The 24285-nt window shown below is 40.8% G+C and overlaps 1 protein-coding gene across 1 annotated transcript in view; it reads right to left on the bottom strand.

The window, feature by feature from the left end:
- PLXNC1 (plexin C1) overlaps window positions 1–24285 on the bottom strand; it is a 223545-nt gene that overhangs the window by 115027 nt on the left and 84233 nt on the right. The window contains exons 9-11 of the mRNA XM_072655595.1: window positions 19299–19401; window positions 18280–18369; window positions 2928–3067 (exon numbers count right to left, since the gene is read on the bottom strand). Coding sequence (XP_072511696.1) covers window positions 2928–3067; window positions 18280–18369; window positions 19299–19401 — 333 coding nt within the window. The remainder of the gene's footprint in view (window positions 1–2927; window positions 3068–18279; window positions 18370–19298; window positions 19402–24285) is intronic.

The raw sequence follows: 24285 nt of genomic DNA, 5'->3' as shown, positions 1-24285 counted from the left end.
TCTAGGTGACCTTTAGTAAATCTTTCACTTTCACTCTCTGGGTCTCAGTTTCCTCATTCGTAAAGTGAAGAGATTGGACTAGGTGGCCTATGAGATCCCTTCAAAGACTAACTATGACATTATAAAACTGATAAGATGTTAAAACCTCAAATTAATGGCTAAGTACAAGAGAGCCATGTGACAACAGATGGTTCTGCATTCTCCTCATTCCTTCTCAGCACACGTCCCTGTCCTTTAGGAATGACAGGATGATGATTCGGGTTAGAGCAATCAAACAATGTTCTGTCATTAAGGGAACGTGACCTTTGCCGCCAGTGACCTTGGGCATCCTGCCACAGATGTGGTTACCGAGATGTCCCTCAGAGAGGGATCTCTTAGCCATTTAATTTAATAACTCCGGCATATCAAGACACATTCAGAATTGAAATACTGGCATAATCAGTCAGAAATAACCCGACTCCCTGAAAAACACATATTGTTTCCACTGAGCTGATCACCTTTCTGTGCAAACACAGGTGGCTAACTTCACAATTTCACTTACATCAAGAAAATGGGGTGGGGGATGAAATAATAAGGTATTTAATCTGAATAAAAGCCATGAAAATGACATTGCCATGAAGAGATAAGCACAGTATGCAGCTAATTTTAGAAAATGGCAAAAATACAGAAATAAGGCCAGTGAGGAACAGTTGACTTCACCAAGACACAGATACCAAATTCAGTGATGCAGAATGAAATGATAACTGTGTGTGTGTGTATGTGCGCGTGCATGCATGTGCGCGCGCATGTGTGTGCATGCGTGTGCATGTGTGTGTGCGTGTGTGTGTGTGTACAGCACATGGATTATGAAAGAAAGCTAAGTGAATGAAGCTGGAGTGGAAAATGATATATGCATGTCTCCGAGGGGTTTAAGCCTAAACCTCCCAGGTCTAGGGAACAGTGGACGGTAAGCTGGCCTCTAAGCCAGCAAGACCTCGGGTCCCTTATCGCCCGAGTGACCCCAGGCCAGGCATAACCTGTACGGCAATTCTCAAGGACTCTGAGCTGCAGACAAGGTGCCAGCCAGTACTGGGAGAGGGAGATTCATCATCTAGGGATTCCCTGCACTGAGGAGATGACACAGGTTCTGTCCTTTTTCTTACTACAAGAGCTGGCTCAGTATTCAATTTGGAATAAATCACAACTGTAGCATGTTTTGTTATAAAATTTTCCAAAATCTTCTGGGTGATGAGAGGAATAAGGAGAAGGAATAGGGAGAAGGAAAGAGAGAGATGAAGAGGAGAGAGAGAGATGAAGGAAAGGGGGGAGAAAGGGGAAGAGAGGAGGGGGAAGGAAAGGGGAGGGGAAAATGAGAAGAAGAGGAAGGAGAAGGGGAAAGGGGAGGGAGAGAAGGAAGGAGGCAGTGGAAGAGAGGGGGAGTGGGGGCAGAGGAAGAGGAGAGGGAAAGGAAAAGAGAGATGAGGGAGGGAGAGAGGAAAGGAGGCAGGAGAAGAGATGGGGAGTAGGGGGAGAAGGGGGAAAAGGAGAAGATGGGAGTGAAGGGCAGAAAAGATGAGAGGGGAAAAGAGCAGAGAGAGGAGAGGAAAAAGAGGAGACAGAAAGGGAAGGAGGGAGAGAAAGGGGAGGGGAGTGAAGAGAAATGGGGGATGAATAGGGGAAAGAGAGAGAGGGCAAAAAGGGATAGGGGAGGGAGGAGAGATGTGAGAAAGACAAAAGAGGGGAGAGGAAGTGAAGGCAGATCGGAAAGAGAAAATATGTGTATATTTACGTTTAAGTATATTAATGTAGATATTTTTCCATGAAGCAACATGGGGTACCAAATAAAGGCATCAAACGTCAGTGAGTCTAAAGTTAGAAAATTTGGGTTCAAAGCCCTTCTCTGCAATGTTCTATTTGTATGAAATTGAATGGGCTTCTTATCTCTCTGGGTCTCAGTTTCCTCAGCTATAAAAGGCTGAGGGGGGGGGGGGCAGGGAGATAAAAGAACTGGATGGCTTCTAAGATCCCTCCAGATGTAGAATTATGCTCTTGAGTAGGCTGTTACCCTTCCACATCTGGATTCTTACACTAGACTTTTGGAGGGTCTCTCTTTCCCAAGTCTCTCCCCACTGCAGATCATCCTCCACCCAACTGCCAAATTGACCTTTCTCAAGCATGGGTCTGACCATGTTACCCCTTGTTTAATAAACTCCAGTAAATATATAATGCAAATATATAAAAAGTTAAAATTTAAAATCCTGTTTGACTTTTAAAGCCCTTCATGATTGGCTCCCTCTCACTTCTACAGCCTCCTCATACCTCTCTCCCCACTATTTACTAGATGACCAAATGACATCAGCCCCCTGCTCTCCCTCCCGAGGGATCCTCCGTCTCCCAACAATGGTTGTCTCTGTGCCTGGAATTCTCTCGTTCCTCATCTTTGCCGCCTGACTTCTCTGGCCTCCTTGAACCCTCAACTAAAATCCCACTTTATGCAAGAAGACTTTCTCCATCCCCCTTAATTCTAGTGCTTTCCCTTTGGAGATTTCCTTCGGTTAATCCCTTCTATACCTTTTCGGTATATAATCATTTACATATTGTCTTTCCCTTTAGACAATGAGCTCCTTGAGAGTGTGAACTGGGTTTTTTGCCTCATATACAATCTGTGGAGATTTTTCCTTTGCTATCACAGCTCAGATCCTCTTACAATGAATTCCAAATGGAGTACTGGAATTATTTCATGGCACTGTGATTTTGTTATATTGAATATTCTTCCCGTAAGTAATAATAAGATAAAAGCTGAGATGTGGAAATCGTTTGGTTCTATGGAGATTTTTTATTTTACTCTAACTGGAGAAAGAAATGGCAAACCACTCCAGTATCTTTCCCAAGAAAACCCTATATGAGATCATGGAGAGTCGGACACAATTGAACAACAACTGACTCACACATCTTGGTCACAAGTGCTGGTTCCTTTCAGTATCATGGAGATGTTAGATGCTTGCGTAAAGTTGGCTCCGGTGACAATCATGTCACTTTTTCCCAGGGTCGATACTTTCTTGGGCATTATGGAATGGATGGAGTAGACCTGGAGGAAACCAAGACCAACAAATGCAAAGTTAGTGATAGAAAGTAACAACTGTCATTTGAAGAAATCATCAGGATACTGCAATAAATAAATGCACATATTTTAAGGAAATCAATCAATTCAGGAGGAAAGGGACTTAAACTTCATCTCTCTCTCAACTCACAAAAGCATTAGGTCAAACCAATTAGTTTTTGTCTCAAAAGAAACAAAACAGAGTGGAAGACTTTGACGTTACAATAATCTCAAAACGCTTTCTACCTCGATGTCTTTGGAGATTCACAAAATAAACACAGCAACGGGAGGAAGCCAAAGGAAGCCAGCTGCCATAGGCTTCACAACATACATAATTATCATAATTCTAAATGATCATGCCTTATGCTTACAGAGCACTGGAGAGTTTCCAACACACTTGTATGTATGCCAGCTCAATGTGATGAGGAAAGAACCTTCGTTCTAGAGTCAAAAAGACTCAGCTTCCAGTTGGACCTCAAATACTTTCTACATGCTTGATCTTGGGCAAATTGGTCATTCAACAAGCATTTATGTGTGTCAGGCACCATGTTAAGTGCTGGGGATACAAATGCGAGTAAAAATTAAAACAGTTTCTGCCTTCAAGGAATTTAGATTCTAATTGGGGGAGGGGGTGAGAGAAAATGGACAAAAGGGAGGAATGAGGTACTCTGTCGTAGGGAGTGGCTAAGTTTGGAGAATGAGGGATGGCTAGTCAGGGGCCTTTCATCAAAATGGCAGCTCTGGAAGGAATTCACTCAACGTCCTAAGACCTTAGTTTTCTCATTTATAAAATGAGGTGGTTGGATTAGATTATGTCCAAGGTCCTTCCAACTCATTATTCTCATTTGAACCTTGCAACTAATTAGTCTATTACCAGTTTAACAGGCCTAGGTAACTCATTCTCATTCTCATATTCTCTCTCTCTCACACACACACACACACACACACACACACACACACACACACACACACACACACACACACACACACACACACACACACACACCCCCAACTGGGGTTAAGTGTCTGAGGCTGGATTTGAACTCAGGTCCTCCTCCAGGGCCCTTGCTTTACCACTGCGCCCCCTCATACCCTAACATTGACTCATTCTCAGTCCTGGAAATCTCTTCAGATCCTGTGGCCTTTTCACCCGGCAGCACACCTCTGTTCCTGCAAACCTCCTTCTTCCACTAGTGAATTCATGCCAGAACCACCATTTTGAGGAAGCCCTGGGCCAAAGAAACAGCCCTCTTTCTGCTTTTCTACACTTAGGTACCATGCCCTATACCTTACCTCCCTCAACCCTTTCTTGAGTGGTCTTCACTACTTAGAAGATAAGCTTCCTTGAAGGCAGACATCTTTCTTTTTGTTTATATTTTATCCCCAGGGGTTAACACAGTACCTGGCAGAAATAAGCACTTAGTAAATCCTTGTTCTCTTGATTCAACCCATGGTCAGTAAATGGTGGAATTGGGACACAAACTTAGTTCTTTAGACAGACTACTGATTCTACTGTATTAAAGTGTCTCCAAATTCAAAAAGAAAATTACAGAAAAATTTAATTCTTCAAAGAACAATTACTTTTTAAGAAAGAATGTAATCAGACAATGGAAGAGCCATAAGTCAGGGACTAGCCACCTAATATAAAGCTGATGAATATCTACATCAAACCAGGGCAGATGATTGTTCTCTTCCTTCTTGAGGATCTCCAAGGATGGATGCATCAAAGCCTCCTTTGGTGCTGATGCCCAAACTAGCATAGTTTTTGTTTTTAAGACTCATAAGATCTCATAGCTCTAGGGCTAGGGAAAACCCTCATAGGCCATCTAATATAATCCTCTCATTTTACAGAGGAGGAAACTGAGGGCCAAAGAGACCTAATCAGTGTCAACACAGGTGGTGACAGAAGCATGATTGGAACTCGGATCCTCTGTCTCTTTCCCCTATAACACAATTAGTCTGCCCCTGGTCTCCTCTATACCACTATTGGTCTTCCTTTATATCCAGCTTTATAAATATCCTAAAATAGGATGGGTTGTGTTGGGAGGTCACAGGATTGCAATTCAGAGCTGGAAGACTCATGACAGGTTATCTAGTTTACTCAAGATGAAGTGATTTGCCCTGTTATTGTTTTCGAACAGGACCAAAGATATCACAAGGATGATCTCCTGACTTGCTTGTGAATTAGATAGGAGCAGAACTGGGCAAAGTCTTCAGCCTCATTCTGTCCTCCAGAGTCATCCAAGTCCAGTGGCAAGACAAGGGTCAAGATGCCTGGTGATGGCCCGAGATGCAGTGGGTGATCTTGCCCTTCACTTAGTAATAATGGTGCAGCTAGGTGGTGCAGTGGATAAAGTGCCAGGCAAATTGTTGTTCAGTCATTTTAGTTGTGTTTGACTCTTTGCGACGCCATTTGAGGTTTTCTTGGCAAAGATACTAGAGTGCTTTTGCCATTTCCTTCTCCAGCTCATTTTACAGATGAGGAAACAGAGGTGAAATGACTTGCTCAGGGTCACATAGCTACAAAGTTTCTGAAGTTGGATTTGAACTCAGGTCTTCCTGACTTGAAGCCCAGCATTCCACCCACTGCACCACCTAGTTGCCTCATTATTCCTAACTCAGGAAGATCTCATTTCAGATTTGGCCTCAGACACTTACTGTGTGACCTTGGGCAAGTCACTTAACTCTGTTTGCCTTAGTTTCCTCATCTGTAAAATGAGCTAGAAAAGGAAATGGCAAACCACTCCAGTATCTTTGCCAAGAAAACCCCTAGAGTTGGACATGATTGAAAACAACTTAACAATCACAATACTTAGGAATAAATAGCAGAGTCAAGAATTAAGTTCCAATCCACTGACTCTAAGGACTCTTAACCATGCATCAGGTGGTGGGTTTCCCTTCACCAGAGGCTTTCAACTACAGGTTATCTTACAATTTGCCCTTTGTGTTGCAGAGGAAATTTCTCCCCCCAAGGACTGGTTGCACATAATGATCTCAGAGGTCTCTTCCAACTCTGAGAGTTTGTGACATTGGCCAGGCTTCCATTCAAGCTCATTTTCTCCGGCTGAGTATACTGATAACAACTGATCAGTATTCCTCCTGCTCCCTGCAAAAGGTCCTTTGTCGGTCTGAAGAAAACAACCACATCACGTCATCGTTCAACCTTTTCTTCTTTAGATTATAAATAATCCGTTTAACCTTTCTCCATAGCAACCCTTTTTTCCCATCCCTCTAATACTTTTGTTTTTCTTGAGATCCTAAGATTAGAGTCATAGAGATCATCTTTAAAGATGAGGAAACTGAGGCCCGGAGGTCTCCTAACTCGCCCAAAGTTTTGATGTTCAGTTGTTTCTCACTCTGTGGCCCTATCTGGGATCTTCTTGGCAAAGATAGTGGAATGGTTTGCCATTTCCTTCTCCAACTCATTTTATAGATGAGGAAATGGAGGCAGACAGAGATGAAGTGATTTGCCCAGAGCCACACAGTTAGTAAGTTTCTGAGGCAGGTTGGAACTCTGGAAGATGAGTCTTCTTGACTTGAGACCTGATACTCTATCCGTTGTGCCACTTAGCTGCTTTTGCCTAAGGTTAAACACAGAGTAACAGAGGTGGAATACTCAGTCAAGTATTCCAACTTCAAATTTCAGAGTTTCCTCTACACCACACTAGACCCTTTCCAATTTCTTCATGTGCTTTATACACACACGTATACATGTACATATATACAAATCTCCCTCTCTCTCGCCCCATGTATGTATATATATACACATATGTATATGTGTGTGTATGTACACATACATACGTATAAATATACACAATATACTAACAAAGACCTCACTAATGTTGAATAGAGCAGAAGGCTTATTTTTTATCTCTCATATGTCAAAATCAACTCAAGGAAAATATTCATTAAAGCTTCTGCTGTCTATATGACTCTACTGCTGTGAGGGATACAAATCACTCTTGTTTTCCAGGTTTCATAGGATGATAGATTTGGAAGTAAAATGGACCTCAGAATTTATCGAGTCCAACATACTCCATTTTGCAGGTGAGGAAACTTGAGTCATGAGATCTAAAATGACTTGCCTCAAGCCACAAAAGTAGTATGTAATTTGCACCTAGGTCTTCTGACTCAAAATCCATTGATCTCCCAGTTGCACTAGACTGCCCATTTTCTTGGGGAAACACCCAGTATCATGCTGATTTTTCCCCCCAACTTAGTACTGTATTTGCTGACTCATAATTAGGTTAGGGTCTACTATGATCCCCCAGTCTTAGTTTTTTGGTCCTAGCCAGTCCTTTCTTATCCTGTATTTATTTATATTACTGATTTTGATCCCAGGTAAAGCCAAGTAAAGACAAAGCCTGTCCTACCCTGCAATGCTCAGTTTCAAAGTATAATCATTTAAAGATGAGTTATTTCAGCATCAAATGCTTCCTTAACACACTTTTAGTGCACATACCATATGTCTGTCTTCTCTGCTATTATGTTTTCCTGAGAAGAGGTTACCTACTTGTTTCAGAAGGCTATTTTTCAAAGCTTTCCTGAGCCTTTTAGGGAGGGAATTGAATTCAGGTCTACCTATCTCATGCAAGCAGATGCTACCCTCCCCCATCATCTTTGAAAAAGGTCTTAGATTAGTTTCCTCCTGATTTGCCCCTAAGACCTTTAATAATCATAATAACTGTGTTAAAGAGCTACCGAATGCTGAAAATATACAAGAAATGGGGAAAAAACCAAGATAGGTCAGATCTAATTTCTAACAATTGTTAGAAATGTGACCAGCTTTCGCTTTAGCTGAATAAGATAAAAAAAAGAGAAAATCTCTCCACAAACAGGAAGTTGAAGAAACCAGACAAACCAATTTGTTTTCTTTTAAAAAGGATCCTGACACCCAACAGCCCAGTTTTGAAAAGAACATTTTTTTGGTTACATCCTCAAAATTCACAACCCAACTGGAGGAAATGTAGTGAGGGATAAAAGCCTTACATGTAAAAGAGATTTAACAGAATTGAAGAAAAGTGATCATGCTAGCTACAGAAAGAACCTCTCTTTCAATGTGTCAGGGAAGTTTTCCCTCATCTTGCTGCTCAGGAATTTCCATATATCAAAATGCTCCTTTGTGTGACAGTTACAGCTACTCACTAGCCAGAAGCTAACCATAAAGTCGACCGTTTCCTTGGTAATTTTATTTTAATGGTGCGAGAAAATTATTTTTAAATGGTGGTGCAAGGGAAACTGTCTTTTGCAAGCCACAGTGGACTCTGGCTCTTTGCAGAACTTAAGCCACATAGTTATACAACTTAACTAAGAAGGTGTCTTTAAAAAGTGGGTTAATTAGATGAGTTATTGAATCATGAATAAATGAGCTGGTTTTTTCCCTTCAAGAAAATGAAACATAAAAGTACAAGAAAATAGCAACAACACCAACAAATAGCATTTTTGAACCGAGTCTATTTCTAGCAAGAACAGCACCCTTTGTTAAGTCTGACATTAATACAATGCAAAAGAACAACATTACTAAAGACACTTGTTGCTAACATCTCACAGAACAATGGGAACATGAGCACTCAGCAGCTCTGGTTTATTAAGACCAAATTGGACTGAGTTAATCTGATTTGGGAGAAAAATGAATCTGAAATAAAAAGAAATCACTTTGGAATCTTGGACATCAGTCAACATTTAATAGAACGTCTCACAGACTGTTACTTGTGAAATTAGTTCAAACTGGGCTAGGTAAAAAGTCACATGGCTTTGAAACCAGTTGGAAATCTCAGACCAGAGGACATTATGAGGATTAAAGGTGGCACAACTAATTAAAGGGAAGTGTCCTGAGGGGACCTGAGGGGTGAGTATGAGGTTTTCGAATTATTTAACATCTTTGCTAATAACCAGGAAACAGAGGAAAGTAACATGTTTGTGAAATTTACAAATGAAGGGGTATGTGGCAATGGCCGATAGAGATGGAGGAGTAACGGTGAAAAAAGGCTTGGAAAGAAATTAGAAATGTGGTAATCAAGAGGCAAACAATCGTGCCTGAGAAAAAGGCAAACAAAAACCAATTCAAAGGCAGGGCATTCTACAATTGGAAGTGGCCAAATGGTGAAAATGGACAATTAATGACCAAATGAGAAATGAACACAAGGTTGTAGAACACAAGATTCCTTCATTTTACAGATGAGGAAACTGATGCATAGACAGAGGTTAAGTGATTTATTCATCAGGAGTCAGATAGCTAACAACAACACGAGGTTGTTGAGAAAACTAAATGAGATAATGTGTGTAAAATCCTTTGGAAACACTAACGCACTATATAAACGAGTCTAGTGCTCCACAACAACTAATCCATATTTCATTTTGCTGTGCTAGACTTAAAGCAGGATGTAAATGTGAACTGTTATTGATTTCCTTCTTATTCTTTTTTTTGTTTTTTATAGAATCCAGTCATTCCAGTCATATCCAACTCTTTGTGGCCCCATACTGGAAAGGTTTGCTATTTCCTTCTCCAGCTCATTTTATAGATGAAGAATTGAAACAGCAGGGGTAAGTGACTTGCCCAGGGTCATACAGCTAATAAGTGTCCAAAGTCAGATTTGAAATCAGGAAGATAAGTCTTCCTATATTCCTATATTCCTATATTCAGGCCTGTCATTCTATCCACTGCATCCTTTAGCTGCCCTCAAACAGAAATAGTCCTAGATCAAGTCACTGTCTTGCTCATCATAAACTATTCATCGATATTTAATGTTCTATGGGCTATAGCACAAGTAGATAAAATAACAGTTTTTTGTAATTGAATAAAAATATCGGGCTTTAAGCTCACCCTCTATGGACTCACTAAAAGATGCTATGGAGGTAAAATCTTCAGGAAATGTGAGGTGTACAAAGTAGAAGATAACCACCCCAAGGTGGTAAGCCCAGGAAAAAGAGTGGTTGGTGGTATCACACAGACAGAAATACAAAAGTGAGAAGGAAAGAAAAGGTCATAGGATCACAGGCACAGAGTAAAAAGGGACTTTGGAGATCATTTAGTCCAACCCTTTTGTTTTACAGATAAGGAAACTGAGGCCCAAGGTAGGCAAGTGACTTGCCCAGAGTCATGCATATATTAAGAGTCAGAGATGGGATATGCATCCTGGTTTTCATGCTCCCAGGTCCACCATGCCACAACCAAGCTTGGTTGTAGTTGCATTGATTTGGAAATGTTAACAGGATGCAAAGATAATTTCAGATGTGAGTCTGGAACTGTGTTAGAGATCTAGAAATGCAAGTTCTCCACAAAGAGGTAATAGCATTTCATGGGGAAAGCAGAGAAGATAACCAAAGGAGGAGCTTAGAGCAATGGCTACATTAAGAGGTAAGGAAGACGCTGGGATCTTCCCATACAGGTGGCCCTTCTGAGGGCAAGGGAAGATAGTCAGGAGTGACAAAGTCTATCAAGAGGAGGAGGAATGGTCTTGGGGTGGGGGGAGGGGAGGAAGGGGGAGAAAATGTGGGACTCCAAATCTTATGGAAGTGAATGCTGAAAGCCAAAAATAAATATTATTTTTTTAAAAAAAGAGTAGGAGTGAAGACTGGGGCAGGAGGTAGAGGGAAAGGTCATTGGATTTTACAACTAGTGGGTCATTAGTGACCTAAGGAGTCAGATCAGAGTTGGATTGCAAGGGGTCCAAGACAAAATGGATGGCAATGAAGTGGAGACATCCAGTACAAAAACTTTAAAGATAATGTTACTGGTCTGTCCTCTTCTTTCACAGGAGAGGGGTGGGGGACTCAGAGCACAGAACACACAGGATACACTACCAGACTCAGTCGATGCACCTGATATTTCTGCTTGCTTTTTTTCCTTTTGTCACAAAGGCTCAGTCTAGAGAGAGGGGAGATGGCTGTGGTATAAAGATATGGATAAAAAGTTTGGGATTTATTTGGAAGGGGGAATATTTTATAAACAACAGACACTCAGTAAGTATTAGAGGTGTTGACTATGAGTATCACATAGTCTCCTCACAGATCTCTGAAGCTTACTGGTGACAACAGGAAATGGAAAGCACTGATCAGTTATTTGGAGGTAAAGTCATTAGACCACAGGAACCAAAAGATAACAAAAGCTTATGATGGTTATCACCAGAGACCAAGTGCAACACCGAGACTAGCCAGGGAGTGCTAGTGATTCTTAATATCCCTCAGGAAAGTCAGGCACTGTAAGTCACTAAGGAAACAAAGGGAAAAAATATAGACGGGGCCCCGTCCTCGGGAAGCTGATAGTCTATCAGGCAAAACAACATGTACCCAGAGAAATAAGTAAGCAATCAGTTAGCAAGAATTTATCAGATGCTCATGATGCCTGTGAAGGTCACTGTGCTAAGCCCTAGGGACAAAAAACCAACACAAAAGGAACCCTGGTCTCAAGGTTACATATATACACATGTAATACAAGGCACAGACAGGGTGCTCACCAGCCATACCAACTGCATTTGAACAAAAAGAGTTATGTTCGTAAGTGAAAACAATGCTGCTGATTCATCAACAAGAGATCACACACTTTGATGCTTCTCCCCCAACAGTGACGGGTTATCCTAGTGACAGATCTCATGCTTTTTGGAGGGGGTTCACCGAGGGTGAGGAAGCAATCTGTGGTCACAGGATGCAGGGTAAAGTTAACTAGCTTACCGTAGCCTTTAACGTCCCATACCAAAGTGTAAACTGATTAATCTGCAAAAAACATTCAAGTGCAAGTCCCAATTCCAGAACCTTCCACCGGATATTTGCTATCTGTATAACTTTGGACAAGTCACTTAAACTACCCTGAAACTTTGGTAAAATGAGGGAGTTGGACCTCATGGTCTCTAAGGCTCATTGAAGCTCCAAATGTAGACCGTGGACAATAATAGCCAGCATTTAAGATAGCTGAGATAATCTTAAGATCTGCAAAGTACGTCACACACATACAATTGACGTAAAAATATATAAAAGCACCTATCTGATAAACACATTTATGGAGTATATCCATTTAAAATCATTACTTTCAAATATATTTATGTATAAAATATATTTTATAAATATATTATTTAATAATATTAATATTATAATTATATTATTATATTATTATAATTATACAATAATGCATAATAAAATTATATTTTAAATATATACGATAAATATATTTAGACAATAATATATGTATAATATGATACAAAAATAATACAAAAACAATATATTTTGCATATATTTTTATATAAAATGTTTCATATAAATATATTTCAAATACATATTTGAAACACTATAAATATATATTTGAAATATATTTTATATCTGTAATATATTTTGTGTTTATGTAAAAATGTATATTTCTATATTATATGTATATGTTATTTTGACATGCATAAATAACATATGTATAAAATTTGGGTCTCACAACAATCCTAGGAGGTAGGTGTTATTATTACCCTTATTTTACAAATGGGAAAACTGAGGCAGCAATTAAGTGACTTGCCTAGGGTCACACAATTAATAAGTGTCTGAGGCTAGTTTTGAATTCAGGTCTTATTGACTTCAGGTTCAGAGCATCTATCTATTCTGCCAACTCATTTGATCTTGCTTGGCCTCAATTTCCTCAACTGTAAAAAGAAGAGGTTACACATTTGATGGCTCCCAGGGTTACTTCCAGCTCTAGACTAAAGACCTCATAACATCTACATGTATCATATGCCAAGCATTGGGCTAGGTAGGTAGGCAATGAGTACCCAAAAATGAAATAATGCTATTGTCTTGGCCCTCAAGGATTTTACAATCAGCAGTATCTACATAGCACCTGGGCACATTAAGCAGGCCCTTAATGAATCCTTTGCAAGCAATGATGAGCTTCATACGACACTGAGAATCTCTCCAATCAATCACAAATATACCTTTGTTGGGTTTGAAAGGCAACATAGCCCAGTTAGTAGAGGGAAACTGACGTGCCTAAGGGCCAGTCTTGGAAGTCTTGACACTGGAGTCTTACCTAAGACACCTCCTACCTCCAAGATCCCATTAACCCAAGTACTTCAGGCCACTCTACAAGTCGAGTGACAATTTGGGCATTTTCACACTAAGAGATATCAATGAAATGACATGTCTGGATCTCTCTTTGTCCCTCCCCGCTCCAAATTCCACTGATCTACTGAATGAAATCTTGATGGACCTTAAGATTCAGGGACCTTAAGAATCTGGTTCCAACTTTTTCTCTAACTATTCACTCCGTCAACCAATTCCTAACAACTGATTGACTGATTACCTAACTGAACTGCCCCAGGAAAACTATACTACTCTTTATTTTGCAAAACACTAGATTCTACCCTTTCCCTCCACATTCTAGTCTTGGTTCACTGTGCCCCTAGAACATCCTCCCTTTCCACTCCCCCCCCCCCCCACTTTGTGATTCTATCTCCTGCAGAAATCCTTTAAAACCCAGGTCAAGTATCATATTCTTTCTTTGAGACTTCTCTGATTTCCGAACCATCTCCAACTCACCACCACAATCTCCCATAGTATGTGCCCATCTATGCCGCCTCACCCCCAAAATCATCTCTTCTTCCTGCAAGCCTGCTTCAGGATTTTGTGTCTCTCGGTACTTGTTACATCCTAATTTGCATTATCCATTAAAATATAATCTCAGCAAGACAGGAATTGTTTCCTTTTTGTCTTTTTTTTTTTTTTTTTTGCATCTCAGCACAGTGCCTGTCACATAGCAAGCAATTAATACAGAAATGTTTGTTGACTGAATTACATTTATTCCTAGTTTTGGCTTGACAGCAGGCTCTTTTAGGCCAGTGAATGTCCTTGGAAGGCAGGGAGGGGCATGGTAACTAAGAGAGAAGGCACTTACTTCGTCAATGTTTATAGGTTTATAGATGTAGTGTTTGAAGGAAGCACTGAGGCCATCTGGTCCAACCCCCTCATTTTTACAGACAGGGAAACTGAGGCCCAGGGAAATGAAGTCATTTACCCAAGGACACACAGGTAGTAAGTAGTAAGAGGTAGGATGGATATCTAATAGTGCCATAAACATAATGGGCACCACAGTTTAAGAAGGACATGGATAAGGTGAAAACGTGCAGAAAGGCTACTAGGATGGTGAAGAACCCTGAATCCATGTTACCTGAAGCTTGGTTAGAAGAACTAGGGGTGTTTAGGTTGGAGATGAGTGGAGGGTGAAGGGGACACCATAGCTGTCTCAATTATCTGAAATGCTATCATAATGGAGAAGGATCAGACTTGATCTATTTGACCCCAGAGAGCAGAACTGGAAGCAAAGTGTAGAGGCTGCCAAGAGGCCAATTCATTCATTCAATAAGCATTTATTAAGCACCTACTATATATTAGGCACTGTGCTAAGAGCTGGGGATACAAAAAGAGGAAAAGACAGTTTCCTGCCCTCAAGGAGCTCACAATCTAATGGGGGGAAACAACATGCAAATGAATACATACAAAACAAGCTATACACAAGAGAAATAGGAAATCATTAAAAGAAGGAAAGCACTGGAATCAAGAGGGGTTGGGGAAGGTTTCTTGTAAAAGATGGGATTTTATTTGGGGCCTAAAGAAAGCCAAGGATGGGTGGAGGTAGAGTTGAGGACAGAGAGCATTTCAGGCATGGGGGAAAGCCATAAAGAATGCCCAAAGCTGAAAGATGAAGGGTCTTGTGCATGGGACATTCAAGAGGCTGGGGCCAATGGACTGAAGATGATGTGTTGGGGAGAAAGGTGTAAGAAGAATGGAAAAATAGGAGGGGCTGGGTCAGGGGTAGGGAACCACATGTGGCCCTCCAGGTCTTCAAGTTACTTGGTCAAAGAGCTGAACTTGTGGTCTCGAGGCCATAGACCCCTCCCTCCCTGGACTGGGTTATGAAGGGCTTTGAATACCAAGCAGAGGTCAGATGTTAGGAAAAAATTCAGTAATGGAATTGGCCAAAGTGGAACAGACTACCTTGAGAGAAGGTGAGATTCCTCCTCCTCAGAGGTCATCAAATAAAAATGAGATAGTTACTTGTTGTGTATATTATAGTGAGGATTCCCACTGGGTGTGGGTTGGATCAAAAGTGCAGTGAAGTCATTTTTAATTCTGAAATTCTGGGAAACCAAACCAGTATTCTTTCTACTGTATAGTCAGTCAATAAGTACCCACTATGTCATCCGGGGCCATCTCCAGTCAACCTGATCTATATCTAGTCACTGGACCCACATGGCTCTGGAGGAGAGAATGAGGCTGATAACTTTGCACAGCCCTTCCTCACTTAAATCCAATTCACTTGCAAGTTATGGCATCACCTCCCCAAAGTCATGGCCTTCTTTGAGAATGAAGGATGAACAACAAGATCTACTATGTGCCAGAAAGGAGGCAGCTAGGTGGCTCAGTGGATAGAGTCCTGGGCCTAGAGTCAGGAAGACTTGAGTTCAAATTGAGACTCTTACTAGCTGTGTGATCCTGAGTAAGTCACAACCTCTGTTTGCCTTAATCCGCTGGAGAAGGAAATGGCAAACCACTCCAGGATATTTACCAAGAAAAGCCCATGGACAGTATGGTTCATGGAGTCACAAAGAGTCAGACACAACTGAACAACAATGTGCCAAAAATGACACTGAATGGCTACGCTGGTTCCCCTGAAGCATCTCATCCATAGTAGTATTAGCAAGCATTTATATAGTCCTCTAAGGTTTACAAAGCAGTTTACAAATATGATCTCATTTGATCCTTAAAATGACCCTGGGAATTAAGTGTTAGTATTAACTGAGGCCTATAGGAGTTAAATGACTTGCCCAAGGTCACATACCTATCAAGTGTGTGAATCTGGATCTGAATTCAAGTCTTCCTGACTCCAGGTGGCAACGCTTCATTTACCGAATCATTTGTATGAATACTTTTTGATGAAACACAAAACTTCTGTCCCTTATCTTTAGCCTTTCACACAAAGCTAGATAATCTCCAAAGAGGCAGCTCTAATCAGTTCCTCCTTGGCATTTTATATCTTGGGAGGTTTAGAAGGTTCCAGGCACCAGATCTGATAACCCGTGATGGAGCCATGGTTCACTAGATGGTAATGAAGCCAGACTGTAGGGAACCAAGGAAGCAGTGAGTGTTTCTTTGTTATTGTTGTTTAGAAAGAGTCAGCCTCTAAGGCCCTCTTGCGTATAAGCTACTGCCTCCCCAGTGGTCCATCCCCTTTCAGAAGAGCCTTTGGAGGTAGCGAGGTGGATCAGCTTTTTCTCAGGTGCTCTGAATGTGTCTTCAGGAGCACTTAGGGATGAAATGGAGCTCCTCTTAGTGGTAATGCAATCAGAAGGAAGATTGGCCCATCCATTTACTGACAGAGGAAAGTGTTTTGCAAGGCAGAGTGTTGGAAGGCTGAGGTTAAGGGTAGAAAGGGGGAAGGGAACAGAGAAGAATTTGAAAGTCCTAAATGGGATTCAACAAAACAAAGACACTGAGGAGAAAGCATGATGCCTCATGTCTCCCCAAGAAGACAGACAGAATGGTGTGGGGGATGGGAAGGGAAAGATGGATTTGAGTCAGAGGACCTATGTCCAAATCCTGGCTGTCCTATTCATTACCTTTGAGCCCTTGGGGAGATCAATTCACTTCTCTTAGTCTCAGTTTCGTCATCAATAAAATGAAAGGGTTAAACTAGTTAGTATCCAAGAGCCCTTCCAGGACCATAACTATATTTCTATAAAGAACCTAAAAGTTTGGAAAATCGAAAGGGAGGTGGTTTGTGTGTCCTAAAAAATTTTAATGCATTTGGTTCACATGATTCACTTTTGGTTTGGGTTTTTTGGATCAGGACCTATGACCATGTTAGGTCAAGAAGTCCCCAACCAAGGCAGATGGGCACTACTGGTAACTTATAGGCGTCAGGAGTTTCCTGGGGGCATTGAGGTACAAACCCAATTGGTGAATAGATTTAGATATCAGAAAAAAAAGATCCCAGCAATTATCTAGTCCAACTCCTTCCTTTTACAGACTAGGAAAGAGAAGCCCAAAGAGAGGTGATTTCCCCAAGGTCACACAGTCAATAAGAGGTAGGATTTGAACCAGATCTCAGACTCCAGAGCCCTTGTGTATTCCACTGTACCTAAATCCTCCTCCTCCTCCTCCTCCCTCCCTGCCTCCATTCCCTCCTTCTCCTCCTTTTCCTTCTTCTTCAAATAACCAGGAATGTACATTTTATTATTTTCTAATTCACCTTTAAATAGCTACAGATGAGCTAACCAGTGTCACATCTCCTCCCCACTTTTGATAAGGTCAAAAAATTCAAAACTAGGAAAAAGTTCTCTGTGAGCTAGCTCCCTGATTAAGCTCAGTTACTGACATTGATGAGAGTTTCTTAGGAATTCACTGGGCTTGGAGAAAACCTGGCCTTCTTAAATACAGGATGTACTGATATTTCTCTGGGCTAAGGCCTTCTGAAACATTACAAAGAACAAAAAAAGGCAATGAATTTAAAGGTCTTGAAAATTCGAAAAGTTTCTAGGGAGGAGGAAAGGGAAGAGAGGAGAAGGGAGGGAAGGGAGAGGGAGAAAGGGATGGGGGGGAGAGGGAGGGGGAGAGAGGGAGAGAGAGAGGGAGGGAGAGAGAGAGAGGGAGGGAGAGAGAGATGAAAAAGGCAGAAAAGGGAAGGGGAGAAAAAGGAGGGAAAGAGAGACATTCTGTGGTATATTTCTTTTTTCTGGGATATCTATTATTGATTCCACCGACTTTATTTAAATAAAGCAAAAAGGTCAGCAAGACTGAGTGAGCATTTCCTTTTCGGAGCGTCATTCTCCCAATCCATGGTGGGGAAAATGAACCCTTCAAAAACAGAATATCTGCCACCTTCAGTCGACTAAAGACTTGCCTTGCCCCCCAAAAACCAATCTTACCACATTTCCTTCTGAAAGTTACTCCAAAGACAGCCACAAGGTCAGCTTTTCCAAACTGACTACCAAAAGAACACCACCATTTTTCATCATTAAGGAGTTCTAATTTCTTTCACGGAGTTTGGAGCCTTTGATATATTGAGCCAATTAATTTTCTTTTAAACTAGTTAAAAACCCATAGATGACAAAAAGAATTTTGGTGGGATGGGAAATTTGGAATGGAACCCAGTGATTCTGATTTCTGGCATTTTTAAAAAATTTACCCGTGACCAACTTCTGCATGGTTGGCATTGGCCAATATGCTCTAACCTGTGAGTCCTGGTTTACTTTGGCATTCCTCTTGGCCTGGAAACCCCCTCCTCTGGAAAGAGGTGATTTTCTGGATGCTTGACAGACATTCTGGAAAAAATTCAAAGCATTCTCTCAGTGTCAAGATAGACAAAAGACTGCATAGGTCTGAGATAAATAAGATGGAGGGGCTATGGTGATCACAAACACACATATGAGCCTAGTTCATACTAAGCATTTAATAAACATCTGTTGAGTGACTGATGAACACACAGAGATAGACATATACTCATATAACCACAATAGGGTCTGGACCTGTGATTTCACTGGTATTCAGGGAACCCCCACTCTACTAATACAGGTTGGCATCTTCTCTACAATTTAAGAGTCTAAGAAACTTGTCTAGTGCCCGGAGATGGTGAAGCAACAATCTTTCTTTGGTAGCACTTGAACCCAGAACATCTTCTCTTAGGTGCTGACTGTGTTTTATTTTCTCTCATGTATGTGTATGTACGTATACATATAAATGTGTATACATATGCATATATGCATTCATACATATAATATGTATACATATAGCTGTATATTCTTATATATGTAAAACACATATCTAATAGAAGTATATATAATAATACAAATAATACTACATATTTAATAAAACATAGATACACAACATGATTTCAATTTCATTTTATTTTTGATTCCTTTTGTTTTCATATTGCCTTTATTTCTGAATATATCACTTCCCCCTCCCCACCCACCAAGCCTTCAATTGTAACAAAGATCCAGAAAGAAAGAGGGAAACCCCAAGCAACAAATCAACTGAGTAGAACAGTACCTGCAGTATTCTACCCATACTCTCCCACCTCTGCATGGGAGGGAGATGGGTTTTCTCACCTTCCCTCCAAAGCCAAGTTTGGTCGTTCTAACCACTACAGTGTACAGGGTTTTCTCCTGAGGGTCTTCTTTCAGGTTACATTTATGAACATGTATTTTCTAAAGCAGACTTGCTGCTCTATCAATGATACCAAAATAGTCACCTTGTTTTTCCTGTAGTCCACAGGGTCACAGGCTGTGAAAGGATGGATGCATTTCTTCTCATTTTCACACCAAGCACAGGTAGAGCCCACACAGACTGAGCATCTGGCAACATGGAGAATGGGATTAATGTTTGAACGCCATGACAGCATCTCTGGGATATAGAGCATGAACCTCAAAAGAAAATGTTCCTTCTGATTAAAGCCCAGGGAGAAAAAAAAAACTTTGAAAACAGTGGTGGAGAGACCCCCCCTTTAAATTCTAGACCTCCTCCTCCCATGTGACAAGCCCCTTCCCCACAATGTTCCAAAGGAAGAGATATTGTGACAGCATCATGAAAAGAGGACCTGGTTTCAAATCCCACTTCTGACCACCCTACCCCCCAAGACTGGACTGGAGGGCTTCTGAGGTCTCTTCGAGCTTCAGATCTACCTATGATCTCATGAAGAACAGAATGGTAGTCTCATAGGCCAAATGTGTCAAGGGCCTATGGGACCTATTTGTGCATTCTTGATCTGGAGCCAGAGGATCTGAGTTCAAATTCCCAATCTTCCACTTCTTACCTATATGACTTTGGGCAAGTCACCAGCACTCAATTCTAATGTGAGTTGGTCGGTTACTGTCCTTCATTCTTGAAGAGGACCAAAATGACATCACTATGTTAGAGTCAGGGTACAATGTGTCTGACTGTAGCTCAGAAGGCTACCCACAGGTCGGGCACAAATAGTCCATGCGAACTAAGGTGAGAAGATTGGATTTGAAAACCTCCAAAGTCCCTTTTATCTCTAGAGCTGGGCTCCTACGATCCCTGGCTACAACCAGGTAGGTCTTGCCCTTTTTAGCTTTCTCCCTATGGTCCCAGAGCCTCAACACAAAATGGAGTTGCATCAAACACAACCGATACTGATATTTCTTGTGTTTTGCAACACAGCAGTTACGGTTTAAAAATTTCTTTTCCTGTGACAGTAGGGGAATCGGAATGATGATTGGTAAGCTATTCTGACTGAGAAAGCACGTTTACTAATCCTATACTTTACTTCACAAGGGTTTTGATAGGGTAATTAAAAAGTACTTCAGGGAATTACCAGCTTAGTAATAACAACAAAAACCATGGCATGCCTATAGACTTGAAGATTTGTTAAACACTGCAAACATGATCTCATTTGGTCCTTAGAACTCTAATAAGAAAGCTACTGCAAGTATGATTATCAGCCTTATTTTACAGCTGGGGAAACTGAGGCTCAGAGAGTCACGGTTTCAGAGGCAGGATTGGATTGGATTCCAGGTCTTTCTGACTCCAAGCCTAGCAGACACCAGGCTGGGACTGAGAAACAGCGGGCCAAAGGTAGATATTGTAAGAAAGGAAGGAGAAATGGGAGAGGCAGTATGGTGTGATGGATGGAATTCTGGACCTAGAATCACTAAAGAATCTGAGTTGGAGTCCCACCTCAGCTATGTGGTCCTGAGCAAATCACTCACTACTGAGTCTCAGTTTCTCCATCCATAAAATGAAAGAATTCTATTTGTTGACTTCTAAGGTATCTCTTAACTACAGATTTAGGATGCTACCTACCTCTGATCAACAGCTAGAATTTCCACCGTTTTCTAGGTGCTCCTAAAGCTGTTTGCTTTCAGCTTTCTTTTAATCTACAGAGACAGCAATTTTGATTGGAAAGAAAAATGATTCTTCCTGGGCTTATTTTAGATTATAAAGTCCTTGAGGGCGGGAACTGTCTTTTGCCTCTTTTAATATCCCTAGCCTTAACTCAGTGCACCTGGTACATATTAGGTGCTTAATAAATGTTTATTATTGATTTTTGCAACTTAAATCATCCAGAAAAAACCCTCAGATGTGCATTTCTATCACTCCTGTTCAAAGTCTGATCACTATTTTTTAAAATGAGTTTAATTTAACTCTTTTGTTTTTGCATCATAATCATTTCCAAATACAGTCCACATCCTTTCTACTCCCTGGAACTGAAACTTTTGTTGTAACAAAGAAAAACAACAAAACAAAAAAGTCTGATACAGTGACTAAGTTTGACAACATATGCAAAGGAACAAGTCTTTAAATTACCTACTATGCGTCAGGCATTTTGCTAAGCACCTGACCAATATTAGCTCAGCTGATCATTTTGCCCCAGCAATCTCCAACCTCCCTAACATAGAGGAGGTAAGTATGTAGATTTCATTATCGGCTCTTAGGAACCAAGACTGAGTTACTCTCCTTTACAGGTTCTTGTCATTTACATAATTTGTTGTCACTGTTGCTTATACTGTTCTGCTGATTCAATTTTTTTTTTTGAGTATTTCTCAATAGGAGTTAGAGTAGTAAAATGGTAGGTGGGAAGTCAAGAGATCTATCACTAACTAGTTACATCCCTTGAGTACATCTTAACTGTTATGAACTGTAAAGAACTGGAGCAGTTGCAAAATACTTAACCTGAGGTCCGTTAACTTAAAAAAATTTATTTTGGATAACTGAATTTCAATATAATTGGTTTCCTTTGCAATCCTATGTGTTTTATTTTGTGTATTTAAAAATGTGATTCTGAGAAGGGATCCATCAGCTTCACCGGACTCAAAGAGGTCTATGTTATGAAAATGGTCAACAGGGGAATGGCTGAACTAGATGATCCCAAACTTCATGGCAAATAGAATATTGGCTCAGTGGATTCAAATTCTGTCTCTAACAGTTACTGCCTGTGTGGCTTTGGAGGAATCACTTAAACTCTCTGGGCCTCAGTTTCCTCATTATTCAAGAGAATTTTTTTTTGACTCTCCCAAGAGGAGGTTGGCCTCTGAGGTCTATTCCACCTTTAGATCTATGAACAAATGACCCCCTTTAAAATCTGTCATTTCAAGTCTACAGTCCTTAATTTCCTCAATTTATGTAAAATAAGGGGCTAGTACTCAGTGGCCTCTGAGGCTCTTTCCAGTTCTACAGCTATGATCCTTCCAGCTTTAATATTCTATTCAACTATTCCTCGGCATTCCCAATAGCTCCCTACATGTTTAAACAAATGGTATTTTTAAAATCTCCATCTATTTTTTAGTATTACTGAAGCTGGCTTCTGCTTGACTAAAGTACTGGTAAATTTAGTTTGCTAAATGTTTCCCACTAGGTTTCCTCACCTCATGAGAGCCAACTTTAGCCTGGTATCTTGATTATTACTGAGATATTATTTATCATGTTATAGTTATTGTCATAATAAGTTACATCTTTTTATTATTATTTGGCTTTTCTAAAGAGCGCTGACACTGATTTACACCCTCATACAGCTCCCTCCACCCCCTGCTTGGAAGGCCTTCGTCCCTAGAAGCCACTGGTAAAGTTCTCGGGCTAGGCCACAGAAGCCCACTTAGCCCATAAAGCAAATAGACTGTGGTGCTAAAAGCACTGTAGTGTCCTATTGCTTGTAAGGGAAAATGCATCCTGAGTTCCAGCTGGAAAATGAGGAAGCTAGGACACATATCCCAAAGGCTCCTGCCATCCTCAACCCTAGAAAAGATTTATTTTCTTCCTGCCCATCCCCTTCTACTGCTTCTCTTATTAAGAAAAACAGTCTTTGACCCCATTTTACTGAGGTCACGCAGGGATTCCCCATTTTTCCTCTCCCCACATGAACTTCTTCCTCTTGCCTTCCCTTCTTTCCTCCACAGTAGTAATGGCAAGAGGTAGAATACAATAGAATTGAAGCTTCTTGAGGGTAGGATGTTTTCATGTTCATCTTTATATGGCCAACGCCCAGCACAATGTCAGGCACATAGAGAATGGTTAAGAAAAGAATGAATAATCTCTGTTCTCTTCCCTCTCTCTTCCTCACCTATCCTTTCCTCCTTCCTTCTAGGAAGCTGGCTGTGTGACCAAGGTCTGAGCTAAACTGTCCGTGGAAGTCTCTGATACTTGAAAATTACACATGCAGTTTCTGGGGACCTGGGACTCGACCACCTATCTGTAAAAGCTGGAGATCCAAAAAAACCCCAAAACAACAAAAAACCCCCACAAAAAAATTTTTAAAAATTAAAAAAAAACCTGGAGATTCCTGCTAACTCTAAACTCCAGTAATTCTTGAAGTGCCCAGTGACGCAACTTTTATTACACAGGAGTCAAAGTTCTGTCTTAGATGATGGAAAGTATATTACCCTGATGGTCCTTTAGTCAAAGTGCTCTGTTATATTAAAATGCAATCATTCATTCCTTGTCTGCACATACTCATTTATTAAAATGACAATGAGGGGAGAATAGGATGTATAATTTAGTTCCTGATCTTACTGTTTAGAGGCAGCCTAAGGTAGCAAAGGGAGCATCCTAAGATTGGAATAAGGAAAACCTAGGTCTGAATATCTCTTCAGACACAAATGAGCCATGTGATCTGGGGAGGTGATATAACCTCTCCTGATTATATTCTTATCTGCTAAGGCATAGACTAAGACATCAAGAAGGTGATGCCATGACTAAAGTGAATTGGATTTAAGTAAGGGAGGGTTGTCCAGCCTCAATTTCTCCTGGAACCATCTGGGTTCAGTGGCAAGATCAGGATGATTGGAGATAGCTCAGGATGTAGTGGGAGACCTTGGCCTTTTTAAACTGAGGTCTTTCCCAGGTCTCAGTTTGACTGAGGCAACACCCATTCAGTGATTAAAGCTAGGTAAGAAATGAGGCAAAGAATGGCCTCTTTTACCTAAACCATAGACAAGTTGTAATCTGAGATACCTGTTGTGGGGAGGGCATTGTCAAACCCAGAATTTGTTTTCCTTGATTATTATATTTGTTACAATGGATTTGTTTTAACTTCGAAAATATTAGAAACACAACGACCAATCAAGATTCCAGAGGACCCATGATGAAGCATTCTACCTGCCTACTGACATAAAGGTGAGGGGTTCAGAGTGCAGACTGAGGTGCGTCTTTTGCTTTTTTGGACATAGCTAGTGCAGGAATTTGTGTCAGCAATCATACATGTTTCTAGAAAGGTTTTATTTGTC

Source organism: Notamacropus eugenii, chromosome 3 (assembly GCF_028372415.1).
Source record: "Notamacropus eugenii isolate mMacEug1 chromosome 3, mMacEug1.pri_v2, whole genome shotgun sequence".
Taxonomy (NCBI): domain Eukaryota; kingdom Metazoa; phylum Chordata; class Mammalia; order Diprotodontia; family Macropodidae; genus Notamacropus; species Notamacropus eugenii.
The sequence above is the reverse complement of the archived record's forward strand: the minus strand, read 5'-3'. Positions and strand labels throughout refer to the sequence as shown.